At 34.3% G+C, this 13,000-nt stretch overlaps 1 protein-coding gene and 1 non-coding gene across 6 annotated transcripts; both read left to right on the plus strand.

Moving 5' to 3' along the window:
• Window positions 1-251: 251 nt before the first annotated feature.
• LOC123714181 lies at window positions 252-12,763 on the plus strand. Of its 5 annotated transcripts, none has more exons than XR_006754279.1 (17): window positions 252-434; window positions 671-898; window positions 1,472-1,633; window positions 2,086-2,310; window positions 2,750-2,950; window positions 3,946-4,105; window positions 5,127-5,276; window positions 6,961-7,088; window positions 7,755-7,856; window positions 8,366-8,487; window positions 9,200-9,329; window positions 9,885-10,035; window positions 10,733-10,850; window positions 10,985-11,035; window positions 11,562-11,709; window positions 12,084-12,268; window positions 12,525-12,661. XR_006754279.1 is itself a non-coding variant. In XM_045668358.1 (17 exons), exons 1-17 carry the CDS (start codon window positions 291-293, stop codon window positions 12,711-12,713), a joined length of 2,580 nt encoding a protein of 859 aa, XP_045524314.1. In that variant the 5' UTR covers window positions 252-290; the 3' UTR covers window positions 12,714-12,763. The 5 variants fall into 5 exon arrangements, 4 of the variants coding, with proteins under 4 accessions (XP_045524314.1, XP_045524315.1, XP_045524316.1 ...); XM_045668358.1 differs by having other exon boundaries at window positions 12,098-12,268; window positions 12,525-12,763; XM_045668359.1 differs by lacking the exon at window positions 1,472-1,633 and having other exon boundaries at window positions 12,098-12,268; window positions 12,525-12,763.
• On the plus strand, window positions 7,413-7,574 carry LOC123714755. The gene has a single exon (XR_006754358.1). It is a non-coding gene; the product is annotated as a U1 spliceosomal RNA (small nuclear RNA).
• Window positions 12,764-13,000: the final 237 nt, after the last annotated feature.

Below are 13,000 nucleotides of genomic sequence, written 5' to 3' on the forward strand. Positions count from 1 at the left end.
TGTGTCGTATAAGTTTATAACCAGTGAGTTTATAAAATACGTTACTCTGTGGTTTTGTGATGGAACTGGGCAGTTGAAGATATTATAAGAGATTTTTATAAATTTGAAAAAATTTCACTGATTTTCATTAGACTAACTAGAATTTAAATTTTTACCTACAGAAAAAATATTAAATCTTCAAGCTACATTTAAAAACTAAAGTTATGTGTGACGACTAGGTACAGGTGATGTACAACGTCAAATAATTATATATATATGTATTTTAAATATACGAGAAATTTGCTTAAATTATGGCGAAACCTTTGCAAAAGGAAAGAGAAAACCGCTCTGCAGATAAAAAGGATCTGACATTCCATCCTTATAACATTACTCCGGAAAGTGCCTACACTTCTATATTGCTCTTGGAATCGCGTGAACCAGAAATATTGTGCCAGGTATTTTATAACTATAACTATCTCCACTGTATATAAAAAAAATTTTTGGCTTCATTATCCATTTAAATCCCAAACACTCCCGTTAATAATATCTATATAATATTGTATCCAGTATACCTTGAAACGTCTTTGAGAAATCTTGACTTCTAAAATAATGTTTAATGTTTCTAGCCCCGTAATTCGTATCAAACATACATTTCTGTCCTGTAATTGATAATAATAAATTTCATTTTCAGACACTTCGAGCTATAACCAAGTTTTCCGCGCAAGAGTTTCAAAACCGTCAGGTTTTGTTTGATCTCAATGCTATAAGGTATATCCTACCTCACGTGGAACATCCTGAGCTGAACATAAAGAGGTTTGCTCTAAAGGCATTAGCCCAGCTCTGTCAGCTTCCAAGAGGACCAGAACAGGTCCTCGCTAACCCTCAGAATTTAAGAAAAATTTCTTATATGTTAGTGAAGGTATGATTTCCACTGTATTTAGTGTAACAATCTTCTTTGTGTCTAGCTCATAATTATTTGTTTACGAAAACATAATTATTTCTAATTGGACGTATTTTATTCATGTATATTTTATGCGTGCAGTTTGCGTTGTAAATAAGTAGTGTGATTTTAGAACTCCTCAGTAAAACCAACCGACATACGGCAGATAAAATTTTACGTCCATCCAATATTAGTAAAGTGATCAGCTTTTAAGACCAGAAAATTAAAATCCAGAATAGAATCTCCTTATAAAGTTTACTCAAAGTAACGTAAAATATACTATAATTAAATTTAATAATTTAAAAAAAAACAATTATAGATAGAAGAAGTACACGCTAGTTATTAACAACACACTCCAGAAAATAAATAAAATACGTTTCATAACTCCTCATTAAAACCAGTCGACATACGTCGGATAAAATGTTACGTCCGTTCAATATTAGTAAAGTGATCAGCTTTTAGACTATAAAATTAAAATCCAGAAGTAAATCTCCTTATAAAGTTTAAGTAAGTAACGAAAAATTTACTATTATAAAAAAAAATCAATTATAGATAGAAGATGTCTTCGTGCTAGAATTTGCCTCGTTGGTTTTATCCGAGCTAACACGTGAACCCGTCGGCTGTGAGCAACTGGTGTCTTGTAATATACTGAACAGTCTTTGTAATCGGATGAAGAACAGTCTCGATCCTGACGTACAGAAGAATTGCTTACAAGTGAATTTATTAAATTTTTCAGAAAGTGTGGGCAAGCGCGATTTGTTCGCTGTTAGACCTAGGCTAATAATATTCAACGGTTTTAGGGCAAGCATATATTCATTAACATGGAACGAGGAACATGTCTGTTTTATTCTCTACAGTCTCAGGAAAGTCGTCCTAAACTTACAGTGTTAATAAAAAAAATGTTAAAACCTAAAGCATTTAAATGATAAATTTTACTTGCTGAATGGACAATCTCTGACTACGACAGCTTTAGTATTGAACCGTTGAACTGAATAAATACTGTAATAAAACTGTTTTATAATAAAATGACATTATAAGGTAGTATGTAAATAATAAACCAAAAAATTACCAGCGCTGTTAAAAAGTCCAATAAAATATCACTGACCGATGACACCGCCCTCAATGTCCTAATTTGAACTATCTAGTTCATACTAACTTTTCAATAGACACTAAGCAACCTCCTCGAAGATCCCGTATGTGCATCTGAAGTAACTAAGAACCAGCAGTTCAGTTGGGCTTCTCTGTTAGCTCTGATGCAGAGTCCATACTTGGCTATTCAGCACGCCGCTCTTAAGACAGTGGACCAGCTCATCTGCAGATACAAGGACCAGGTAGTCCAAAAATCCTTCAGAGCGTCTACTGGTGTGCTCGATTTATGCGATATACTCGAGGTAATCTATTTTTAAACCTTTTCTATTCTTTATCGGGTTTAATTGTTAAATCTTTAATCAGTGTTAGTCTAGTGATTAAAATTAATGAATTGAATAATAAGTATAAGTTGCTGTTAGCAGCAGTTAGAGCCTCGAGCAGGATCGACCTTACGACCTCAGGGATGAGAGTCGCACGCTGAAGGCACTAGGCCATCACTGTTCATATATATTTTAAATGTACACAAGACAAAGATAATTATTTTCATAAATATCAGATTGGCCATAAGTGATACTGCCCATTGACATTCTCAATGCCAGAGGGCCTTATAAGATTAGGTACGGTCTTTTCTTGAAGAACCCTCGTCGAATTGATTAAGAAATAATTTAGTGGGCTGGTTCCACATATTGGCGGTGCGCGGCAAAAACAAAAATACATTTTTATTAGATCTAATCTATTTAGTCTTACGAGTTCCGCGATGTCCATACGCAAGTGCTGGGAGTTCTACGTAACTACGTAGAGACAGAAGAGAATGCGGCCCATCTCTACCAGTCAGGTTGTATTTTACGGCTACTCGCATACCTGGAGATGGCCCTGCCCGCTATGAAACCACATTGCCTTGGTGTGCTTACCAAAATGTCATTTAACTCCAATGGGCGTGACGTGAGTTTCATAATCATATATACTAATTTAGTTTTAATACTCTGCAACTGTATTTATATTAATGTAATCCTACAAGGCAGAGTAGAAGAAACCTGGCCGCAGACGCACGTCTTGTTTGAAAAATATAGGACAATGGTTTAATCAAACAAACAAGTCTCTGTTTAGAAGCGCTGCTTCCAAAATAAAAGTATCCATGATAATCGCTAAACTTCGCAAGGAGAAGGCACTATAAAATAAAAATAGTCATTATTCGAGTACACTATAATTACACTAAGTCCATGACATTTATGTTTTCGCCAGTACTTGACCTCCAATGGAGTGAAGGCCTCCTCCAAATACTTCTATTTGTCCCTATTCCTTGCAATTGTCGCTCGTTTACTACAAAATAAATTTAATCCAGCTATTCCTTTTATTTCATTTTCCCAAGTTTTTGGTGGGCATCCTCTCTTTCTGTGTGCCACTTGGCCATTCCAATTAAGGGTCTTTTTGACCCTTCTGCCATCTCAAATGAGGACATAGTCATTTGGCATACTCCAATCTTCTTTATTAACGCCTTATTAAAAATCCACGTTTGGCATCCATATGACCTTCGCAAGGAGATGGCGCTATAAGAAGAAGATCCTTCTCTTATTGTATATGCCTATGATTATCTCACTAACTGTGGCTTACGTTTTTACCCGCATGCATTTGGTCGTATCACCATGTTATTGTTCCTTGATATATGAACTAATAAACACCAAAAGTTCTGGAGATTACCATACAGCGAAAAGCTTAAAGATCCTAATTATGGCATTAGGGAAAGTAGCTTCTATGAACAATCTCTTTGTTCTGAGATGAGTAGCATGCATAACGTGATTAAATGAGAATAAGTGAGGTTGAGATAATTTATTTTTTCCGTAAAATTTCCTTGTTCACGTCATTGATAGAATATTCAATATTTCGAGACATTTATTGCCAGGTTTGTTTTATTTTTTAAATGTTCTGCTGGCGTGCAGGCTCTGTATGAAACGGGCACAGATCTTGTATTCTGTCACCAATTGCTAAGTTCGAATGTGGAATTGCTTGCTGATGCTGCAATGGGTGTCGCCAACATGACAAAGCTTTTGCCGGCCGCTGTACGAATGTCAGATACCAACATTATAGAAGCTCTCTGTGGTAAGACTATTTTAAGTTAAAGACCGGGTTGTATAACAGAATTACCAATTATAATTTCGCTATTCGTAAATGCGTACTTTGCAATTATTGACCTTATTACATTGAATTAAGAAGATCTTATGTTTAATAACGGAAAATAAAATCGATTTGTTCTTTATTGGAGTTAATTATACACAAAGATACTTAAAATCATGTATAATTTTTAATGTTTCTATTTAAATCCCAAAATCCAAATGTTATAAAAAAATATTTTGACTTAGAGAAACATAATATTCATTATAAAATATATAAGACACATCTTGTCCTGAAGACGTAAGTTTGATTTTCGGCTGTGCATCAATAGACTTTCTTTCTATATGCGCATTTCGCTCTTACGGTAAAGGAAATACATCGTGAGGAAACCGGCTTGTCTTAGATCCAAAAAGTCGATGCCATGTGTCGGGCACAGGAACCTGATAACTAAACCCTGTTATCAAACGCTCAATTTGGGGGCAAATTAAAGTAGTGATGTTGCATAAATTGGTCGATAAAAAAAAGAAAAGAAAAGCTGCATGGAGTATTACAAAAAACTAGAGTTTTTGCCTACCTTACCGTTACCTCTCTTACAGTTACCTCTGTAGAAGTCGAAAAAACATTTCATTTTTGAAATGGATTTTTACAAGCGGGCGACAAAGTTTAACTACATATTATTTGGAAAAAATATTGTTTATTTATTATGAAACATACTTTTAAAAAAAATTAAATATTTAATTTAATTTTTATTTAAAAAATCACTATATCTGCAGGGCTCTTTTAAGTTTGAATCAGATCTTTTAATATGTTAGTGAGTGAGTATTTTGTATCGATTCTCATTATCGAAATTGCCCCATCACTTTGTCCCAAAACAGCGAAAAATGGGGTTTACTTATCACCCACTTGCCTATTGGACTGCCAATTAAAACAGAAATCTATAAAGGTTGTACACTGATTCATTTTATTTTTTTATTATACAAGTAAAGACATTTTAGTGTTTATATTTTAGCAATCCTAGCGGATGATGCAGCTGTATGGTTTTATATCCGTATGAACGCTATACGCGCGCTCGCCGAATTGTGTCGTATCATACCAAAGGCGGCCTTTAGCCTTATAGAACCCAAGACGTTTGCCTCGCTTAGGAATATTAATAAGAAATGTAAGTTCTTATAATACACACCTTTAAAGAACGTTGATATATTATTTTCATATATATTGATTTATATTATTGTCGTTGCATAATATAATCAACAGGTACCTACCTAAATAATATTTGTGTAATTTTAGGCGGTATTTATGACCGTTAATTACTTTATAGTTATTATACTAGTTTAAACTAAATTAATATTAGACTTGAGTTCTTTTGCGAGTGCCATAATATAGTGCATTATACGAATTAAGTTCTGCGGTTGTTGTATGGAGATGTTGAAATAAAACTCTTTGTTTGAAGCTGGGTGACAACTGGTGTAAAATATGAGCCCCAATTTCATTTATATCGTTATTTACGACTTAATTACACTTGGGTACCCCAACATTATGTATTATTAAGGAAGCGCATGGCTTTGGAGTTTGGACTCCTTAAAAAAAATGATAATATTACATGCACGATGTAAATGTTACTGTCACAGTTCCCAGTAGTGAATTACATTAGGATAGGTTGTGTTATTTTTTTATTTTAAGTGGCTTTTATCAGTGGATCAGGTTAGGTTAAAGTCAAAAAGATATACCTGCTTTCATTCATTTCACAAATCATCATGTTTTAATTAATTTCTATGGGGTTAAAGAGCGTGCGCCACCACATTATTGCAATGCCGAGTAATGAAAATTGGAGCTATTTTATGGTGGAGCCGTGATTCGACAAATTTACCTAACATATTATTTAATACGTTACAAGTATTGTTCGCGGTATATTTTGTAAGGCAAAGTACGTTTACTAGTAGTTTTTCGAGTCGTAACGGTAGATAAATTTTGTTTTCACTTGTTAGTTATATCACAATTTGTTCTTCACGGAGTTTAAGTAAATTAAAGAACCTAACTTTTTATATTAATGTCCATTTTAATATTTCCTTTAAAAATATAATTTCGCTTGCCCCGGGGAACAAAGTCGTAAAAGCAAAATATTTTTTTTTTAGGAAAAATAAAAGTGAGTAATGCTATTATTACTGGGATACTAAGTATATTGTTGTTATGTATTTAGTGTAATAGTTAAAAAAATACTAAATGTATATTACAGTAATTTATTTTGCTCTTCAGTCTCTTCGTTTTACGATTGTTTCACATAATTACGCACGAAACAGTTACCGCTCATTACGACGGCGCATGTTGACGAATGTCTAGAATGTAATTATCTATTACCATTATTTTCGCGGAAATATAATGACGTTGGTGAAACATACATTAATTATTTCCACTCTTTAATTGGTTTTAAACTGTCGCATTAACTTTTATAATTATTTGGTAGAATTACAATCTAAATTTAACGTTGTGCTCAAAATAATTTCCGTCGAATAAAAATAATCCTCGTGTTTTCCTGTTGTTTTATAATAAAATGTTTTGCAATATTAATAAATAAATTATATAAATTCAGAAAAAAATACCGTTACAAGCACCGACATCATACACCCAAGGAGATAAAAAATGAGAAAACATTAAAACAGTTGTAATAGTAATACGAATTTGTTCCCCGGGGCAAGTGATTTATGTTAACCATTTGTTATGTTAAAGATTCAATTCCAGATACCCTACATTTTTTTTTGTTTTTAAATAGTTTCAATCTAAGTTTTAGGATGTTTGGAGTATGTTTTGTTACTCTTTTGAATGACAATGAGGAAATAAATTTCTAGTTAAAGATACCCCAATCGAGGCGCAAAGGCTAGCGGTACAGTGCTATATAAATCTGCAGAACTACCACGTCAGCACTCGAGCTATGCTTAACCCGGAGTTCATGGTCGAGCTGCTCAATATTTTACAAGTAATTATTTTATGTGTAGACACTAAAAAATTATAATAAAAAGTTATTTTACGAGAAGACAAAATTATGCTTGATGTACAAAATAAAAGTTTAAACTACTTCTAAAAGATGACACTGATGTATAAAATTAGTTAAAATTTCCTTAACAATGCTTTTAGATACTTTTGACATATTTGCCTAGATGGCGCTGTCAGCAATATAATCGTTCCTATTAAGTACTATATGTCTACAGCAGATGACGCTATGCGCTGACATAGATTTTTAGAACGCGGTATAGAAATACGCGCGTTGCCGTATAAGATCTAGCGCTACATTTAGAAAATCATACTTACCTGGCGTAGGGGATACCGTGATCATGAAGGCGGTTCCCCCAGAGCGAGACTCTACCATTGCACTGCGGTAGGGTTGACCTCTGCGATTATCCCTAATGTGGATAACTCGGACGCGTAATTTTTGGTAGTGGGGACTGCGTACGCGCCGTCCCCCCATAAATACTAAATTTAGTCTATTATTATAAAATATACAACGATTTCCTTAGTCTGTGATAATTAGTAAATACTAATGACTAACCTAACCTCAATTACCATGTAATATAAATAAAATCAACTCAATAGTAAAATAATGTATCTGAAATAATTTGTTACAATTTATTTTTCTCCTTTTCAGCGGATCGATATATGCCTGAAAATAAAAACATGCACAGTTCTAAGTAGCTTGATGAAAGAAGATTTGGCTAAAGATCTTTTTACTTCTAAACAAGGAGAAGAAGTCAGTATCTTATAAATTATGTGTAATTTGTAAATTGTTTTTATTAAGATTTGATATAACAAATATTTCTAACACTAGGATAAAATATGAAAGAAAGAAAAGTTAAAAGAGAAAGTGCACTAGGATTCCCTGTGTCGTGGGCAGCTAGGCCCTTCTATTTAACATACTTATTATTTTAGGTACTTCACTTAATCAATTCTTCATAACACATACAATTTTATTTTGCACGTTGCATAATAATTAAATTATTGATTAAAGATTACTTTCGGTTTCAGCATAGGACAGATTAAGACATATTTTGTTTTTAATCGATAGCGAAAATTTTGTTTTTAAGAAAGATGAAAAGTGTAAGGCGTCAAAAAATATTTTTGCTAACATTCATGAATATCTTGCCTTTGTTATCAGGCGCAATTTTTTTAATTTTCGTGCACGACGCCGCAACCTAAATGCTTCAACTAACAAAAAAAAATCTGTTCTAACAGAATCCTAATACTCTTGGTATTGTACAGGTCATTTCGAATAACCTACACATTGAGCATATTGGTCTACGCACTGCTTTGTGTCAGTTGATATTCGCCAGCGTAACAGAAGATGGGGCGGACGTCTACGTGGAGATGGGCACAGTACATTAGTTAGTATAAATTATGACAAAAATTTAATTAGACCTCATAAGCCTCTTTATTGGGGGTCACACTGGGAACTTTACAACTGAGCGTTATTTAAAGTTTTTGCCGCACCAGGTAACAATTTTTGAAACTCCGACAACGTACTTGCGAACTCTCTGGCATTGAGTTTCGGCGGGTTTGAGTTTGGCGGATGGGCGGCGGTATCACTTAAGATCAGATGATCCTCCAACCCGTTGGCCCCCTTTTCTTTGCAAAAAATAACAACTGTGGTCTCCGAAAAAGATATTGTCTATTGTATCGTAGTCACTATTTACAATCAAACGGAACGTGTTGTTTCGTTTTTATTTATATTCTTACCTCTTCAACCTTAACTTGCAGCGTTGTCAGCTTTAAAAATAGTATTGATAGGTTGGATATAGGTCACTTCTGAACATGTAAAAAGTAAACAATCGTATCATATTCTAAATTTATGATTTTGACACAGTTAAGTCTGCGATAATATTAATTATTCCTTTAATTTATCGAACTAGCAAGTTTTAAACAATTTTTTTTTATCTCAATGTGTTTGAATGGGAAAATAGGATTTTTAGTTAATTTCATTGTCCTTGTACTTTACGAAGACTTGCATATTATATCTTTGCAAATTAAAAAAATACCATAACGTTTTTTCAACGGGATATTTAGACTATTAGAAGTAACACTAAAATTTCCTATCAGTATGGTTGAAAACAAACAAGCAAGGTACACAGTAAGTGCGTGGGAGTCGGCGCTGGAGGCGATTTTCCGCCAACATCCCTCCGCCAAACTGGCTTATACAGGACGACTTGACATCAACGATTTTACTCAGGTAGACCTGGTATTATAGCATTCCACAGCAACTAATCCTTGTTTTAAATTTCAGCTTGATTTTGAGATATAATATCGCTTCTTAAATTTACTTATGTTTTGAATTTAACTATAATAAGGATAATTTATTTAATTTTATTTGATTATCGTATGTTAGAAACCTTTTTTTCTAAGTGCGCATCTAATATTGGCTCGAACGGTGAAAGAAAACATCGTGATGAAACCGGCATTGCCTTGGGTGTGCTGGTGTGTGGTAGGCACAGAAGGCTGATCACCTACTTGCCTATAAGATTAACAAATTATCATGAAACAGATACAGAAGTCTGAGGCCCAGGCCTAAAGAAGTTTGTAGCGCCACTGATTTTTTTTGTATGTTAGAAACGACTATGTATACTTAAATTTTGATGTCATTTATTAAAAGACAATTTTTGTCAGAACACGCTGTAATTGAACTGAAAACAAAATATCATTGCATTGCAACATACATATATTTCATAGCAATAAAGACATAATATGTATATTGATAAATTTAGTGTTATAAATGTTGTCTTTACAGGAAGGATTCTACGTACTAAAGAAACTAGGTGGTAAATTCCCCACCATACAGCAATTGATTGATAGCACTCCACCCCATCATGACCCTGTCTTCGTCACTATGTTCCATCAGCCGTATGATGCTGTGTCGACTTCAGATATTCGAATGCCATGTATGTTTATGTAACATGTATAGCATAGCATAATTGTATAGTTTATTTCCCCCGACACAAAAGTGCCGTATGGGGCCCGACATGTACGGATAATCCAATCACCGTAACTAACGGCAAATTGGAAACTGCACAGCAAAATAATAGTCATAATTAGATTAAGTTAAAAACCTGCCTTCACCGGGGAAGGCATTCATCTATACCGTCCTGCCCTTTATTCGATTGACCACCCCGCGACAGCCTAAGCCAAGGTCCGAGTTTCGCAGGAGACGCCCTTGCGCTAGTCGAAGCCAAAAGTACTTTTCGGCCCAGCTACGCTTACCAATACAGCTCAGGCTGAGCTGTAAAGGCCCTTCAGGACAACAGCGAGATTCCATTCCAATGTGTGGCCTCGATATTAGGTGCGGACTGTATGCACAAACATAATGATTATAATTGATGAGTGCAAAGATAAATATGTCTTACAAAAATGAGCTTAAATAACAATATAGTAAAGAACCTTAGTTTAATATGAAAACAAATGTTATTTCACAATTCTATAATATAATATAAATTTATGTATTATCTAAAGAATGAATAAAAACCAGATTTATAATCTATGTATGATAAAAACAAATGGAAAAACTTTAAGTTCAGTCAATTTAACATAAGTGTAATTAATTACGTTTAAGTTTAATTTATAATCGTAAAATATTTTTAGATTTTGCATCAAATCCGGCTCTTGCGTCTCAACCGAGTCGATTGCGCTTACCTAAGTTGCCTGATGATGTAAATTTACGAAATTATTTGCTACGCTTAAAGATTTGGTTCGGAGATCCGTAAGAACTTATATTACATAGAACAATTTATACATTTAGTCTTCCATAAATACTGTAAAACGTGAATAGTAAATTAAGTTCTTTGAGGTGACTTATTTGGAGCTAGCCGATTGATGGGTTGCATTTAATTTCAGAGCAAAATCGTTGCATTATTTTGAAATAGAAGATGCTCATTACGAAGTCAGGTAATACTTTAATATATTTACAGAAGAATAAGGTAAAAATATATATCACGTTAAATTGATAACTTCCTTTTTTTATCGGTTAAAAATGGAGACTTAACTATTTGAGAGAATTGGAATGTCATGTCTGTCATGGCAAGAAAGTAATAAAAAAGAAGAATTATCAAGAAAATATATTATAACTCTTTTATTTTATAAAACTAGTATAAATAACGATATTAAGTCGTAATATCATCATCCATTTTACGGGATAGGAGGCAATCGAGGAGGCCACTATGAATAACCGCCGCCCTGGCAATGGACACCTACAACGAGGGGGATAGGGGGTGAGCTACCGACCATTCAGGGAATGGTGGAATGGAATGGAACGCTCTGTTTTTGAAGGACCCCAAGTCGTATCAGTGAAATACCATAGGAAATTCCTCTACTGGTAACTGGTGCTACTAATAGGTAGTGCGCGGTAGATAGTGCCTTAAAAAGCTCTGAAAATTGAGACTTGTACAAATAAATAACTATCTTAACAATGTAGATATCGTGACAAATGCGAAGAAGTCACGTCATCGCTAAAACAGCGCGCTCAACTCTTAGCTGAGTTTGTGGTGGAACAAATGAGTGGTCTAACGCAAGAACGTGACTGCAGTATGCCTAGTGTTGATCTGCACTTGGCCGATTTGATGGTATTTTTGGATCAATATATTATGTAGTGCGAAGCAGTATCAAGTATCCGGTAACCATTCCTAAGGCTGAGCTGGCTAAACACTTGCTTTGTCCAATTACGAGAAAATTTAATACTAGTAGCTCCATCTATGTGTCAGCGTACGCACTTTGCAGACTACCTTATTTGGTTTAAAAATAAAACAAACATAACACATGTTATGGCTCTTCAATGATATGCCATACGGAGGTTTATTTGTGTAGTTAGCAGATATTACTACAAATTTCTAGGTTCATACGTCTAGGTAAAAAGGAACTCCCAGGTAGGATGTTCCTATTATATTTATGAACTTCTTTACTTTCGTGAAAGTGAAATACATACTTATTATTATTTTAGTTAATATTCATTAGGAGGACCTTGGCTCTCGTGTGCTGGGTTTGGGCTGGATTCGTTGCGGCGGTCCTTTAGAACGAGCTATTTTGTACAAGGTGTTAGCCGATCGTGTGGGTTTACCTTGCGCTTTGCATAGGAAAACCAGCGCACATGCATGGTGCGAGGTGGCCATTCCAGAGTTGGATCCTGTGAGTGTAATTTAACTAGCAGTCCTTGTTTTTATTATGATGTAGTATATAGTAAGTAGTTTCATTTTTGATAAAACGTAACAACCACTTTCATTAACCAAGTAAGCTATCAGCCATCTATACCTAACTCGCGCGGTGTCATTTTCGATAATTAGAGTAAAATATCAAGGAAATAAATATAATTTACACTTACCACTTATCGCTATAAGCCACATTCTGACTTTAATTAAAAGCGTAGGTTTCTCAATATTTTTAGAGGGAAACCCTAGAAAAAGAAGAGAGTTATCCAGCAGGCTTATTACGTGCTAACTACGTCGTGGATTTGATGTCGACATCCGGGTCATTGCTACCACGAGGCAGCGTCGAGGCGAGGAAAATCTGCGGGGCCGGGTGTACCCCATACACGGCTAGGGAAGTGACTGAAGCGTGTCGTTGTACGCATTAATTTAATAAAATAATTATTTCATTTGTTTTTCACTGCCTATTTTTTTTAACGTTAACGTTATAATTATAACGTAACGTTTTAAAAAGTTTATAAAAAATTAATTAATATTTTAAAGATTATTTTGTTTTAACATACCTATCATACTAATATAATATTATAGAAAATACAAATTAAATCTTCTAGATTTATCTACTAAAAACATTCTCATGCATATTCGGAACAAACTGTCCACATTTCCTGTATCTCAGTGTGCAAGCTGTTATAAAGACTTGTTTCGAAATAAGTTG

Source organism: Pieris brassicae, chromosome 9, assembly GCF_905147105.1.
Source record: "Pieris brassicae chromosome 9, ilPieBrab1.1, whole genome shotgun sequence".
Taxonomy (NCBI): Eukaryota; Metazoa; Arthropoda; class Insecta; order Lepidoptera; family Pieridae; genus Pieris; species Pieris brassicae.

What these genes read in the sequence shown, in the direction of transcription:
- LOC123714181 (XM_045668358.1), top strand. Translation starts at nt 291, where the DNA reads ATGGCGAAACCTTTGCAAAAGGAAAGAGAAAACCGCTCTGCAGATAAA. An exon ending in AACCAGAAATATTGTGCCAG is followed by an intron (nt 435 to 670) that starts GTATTTTATAAC and finishes TTTCATTTTCAG; the next exon opens with ACACTTCGAGCTATAACCAA. An exon ending in TAGGAATATTAATAAGAAAT is followed by an intron (nt 5,277 to 6,960) that starts GTAAGTTCTTAT and finishes ATAAATTTCTAG; the next exon opens with TTAAAGATACCCCAATCGAG.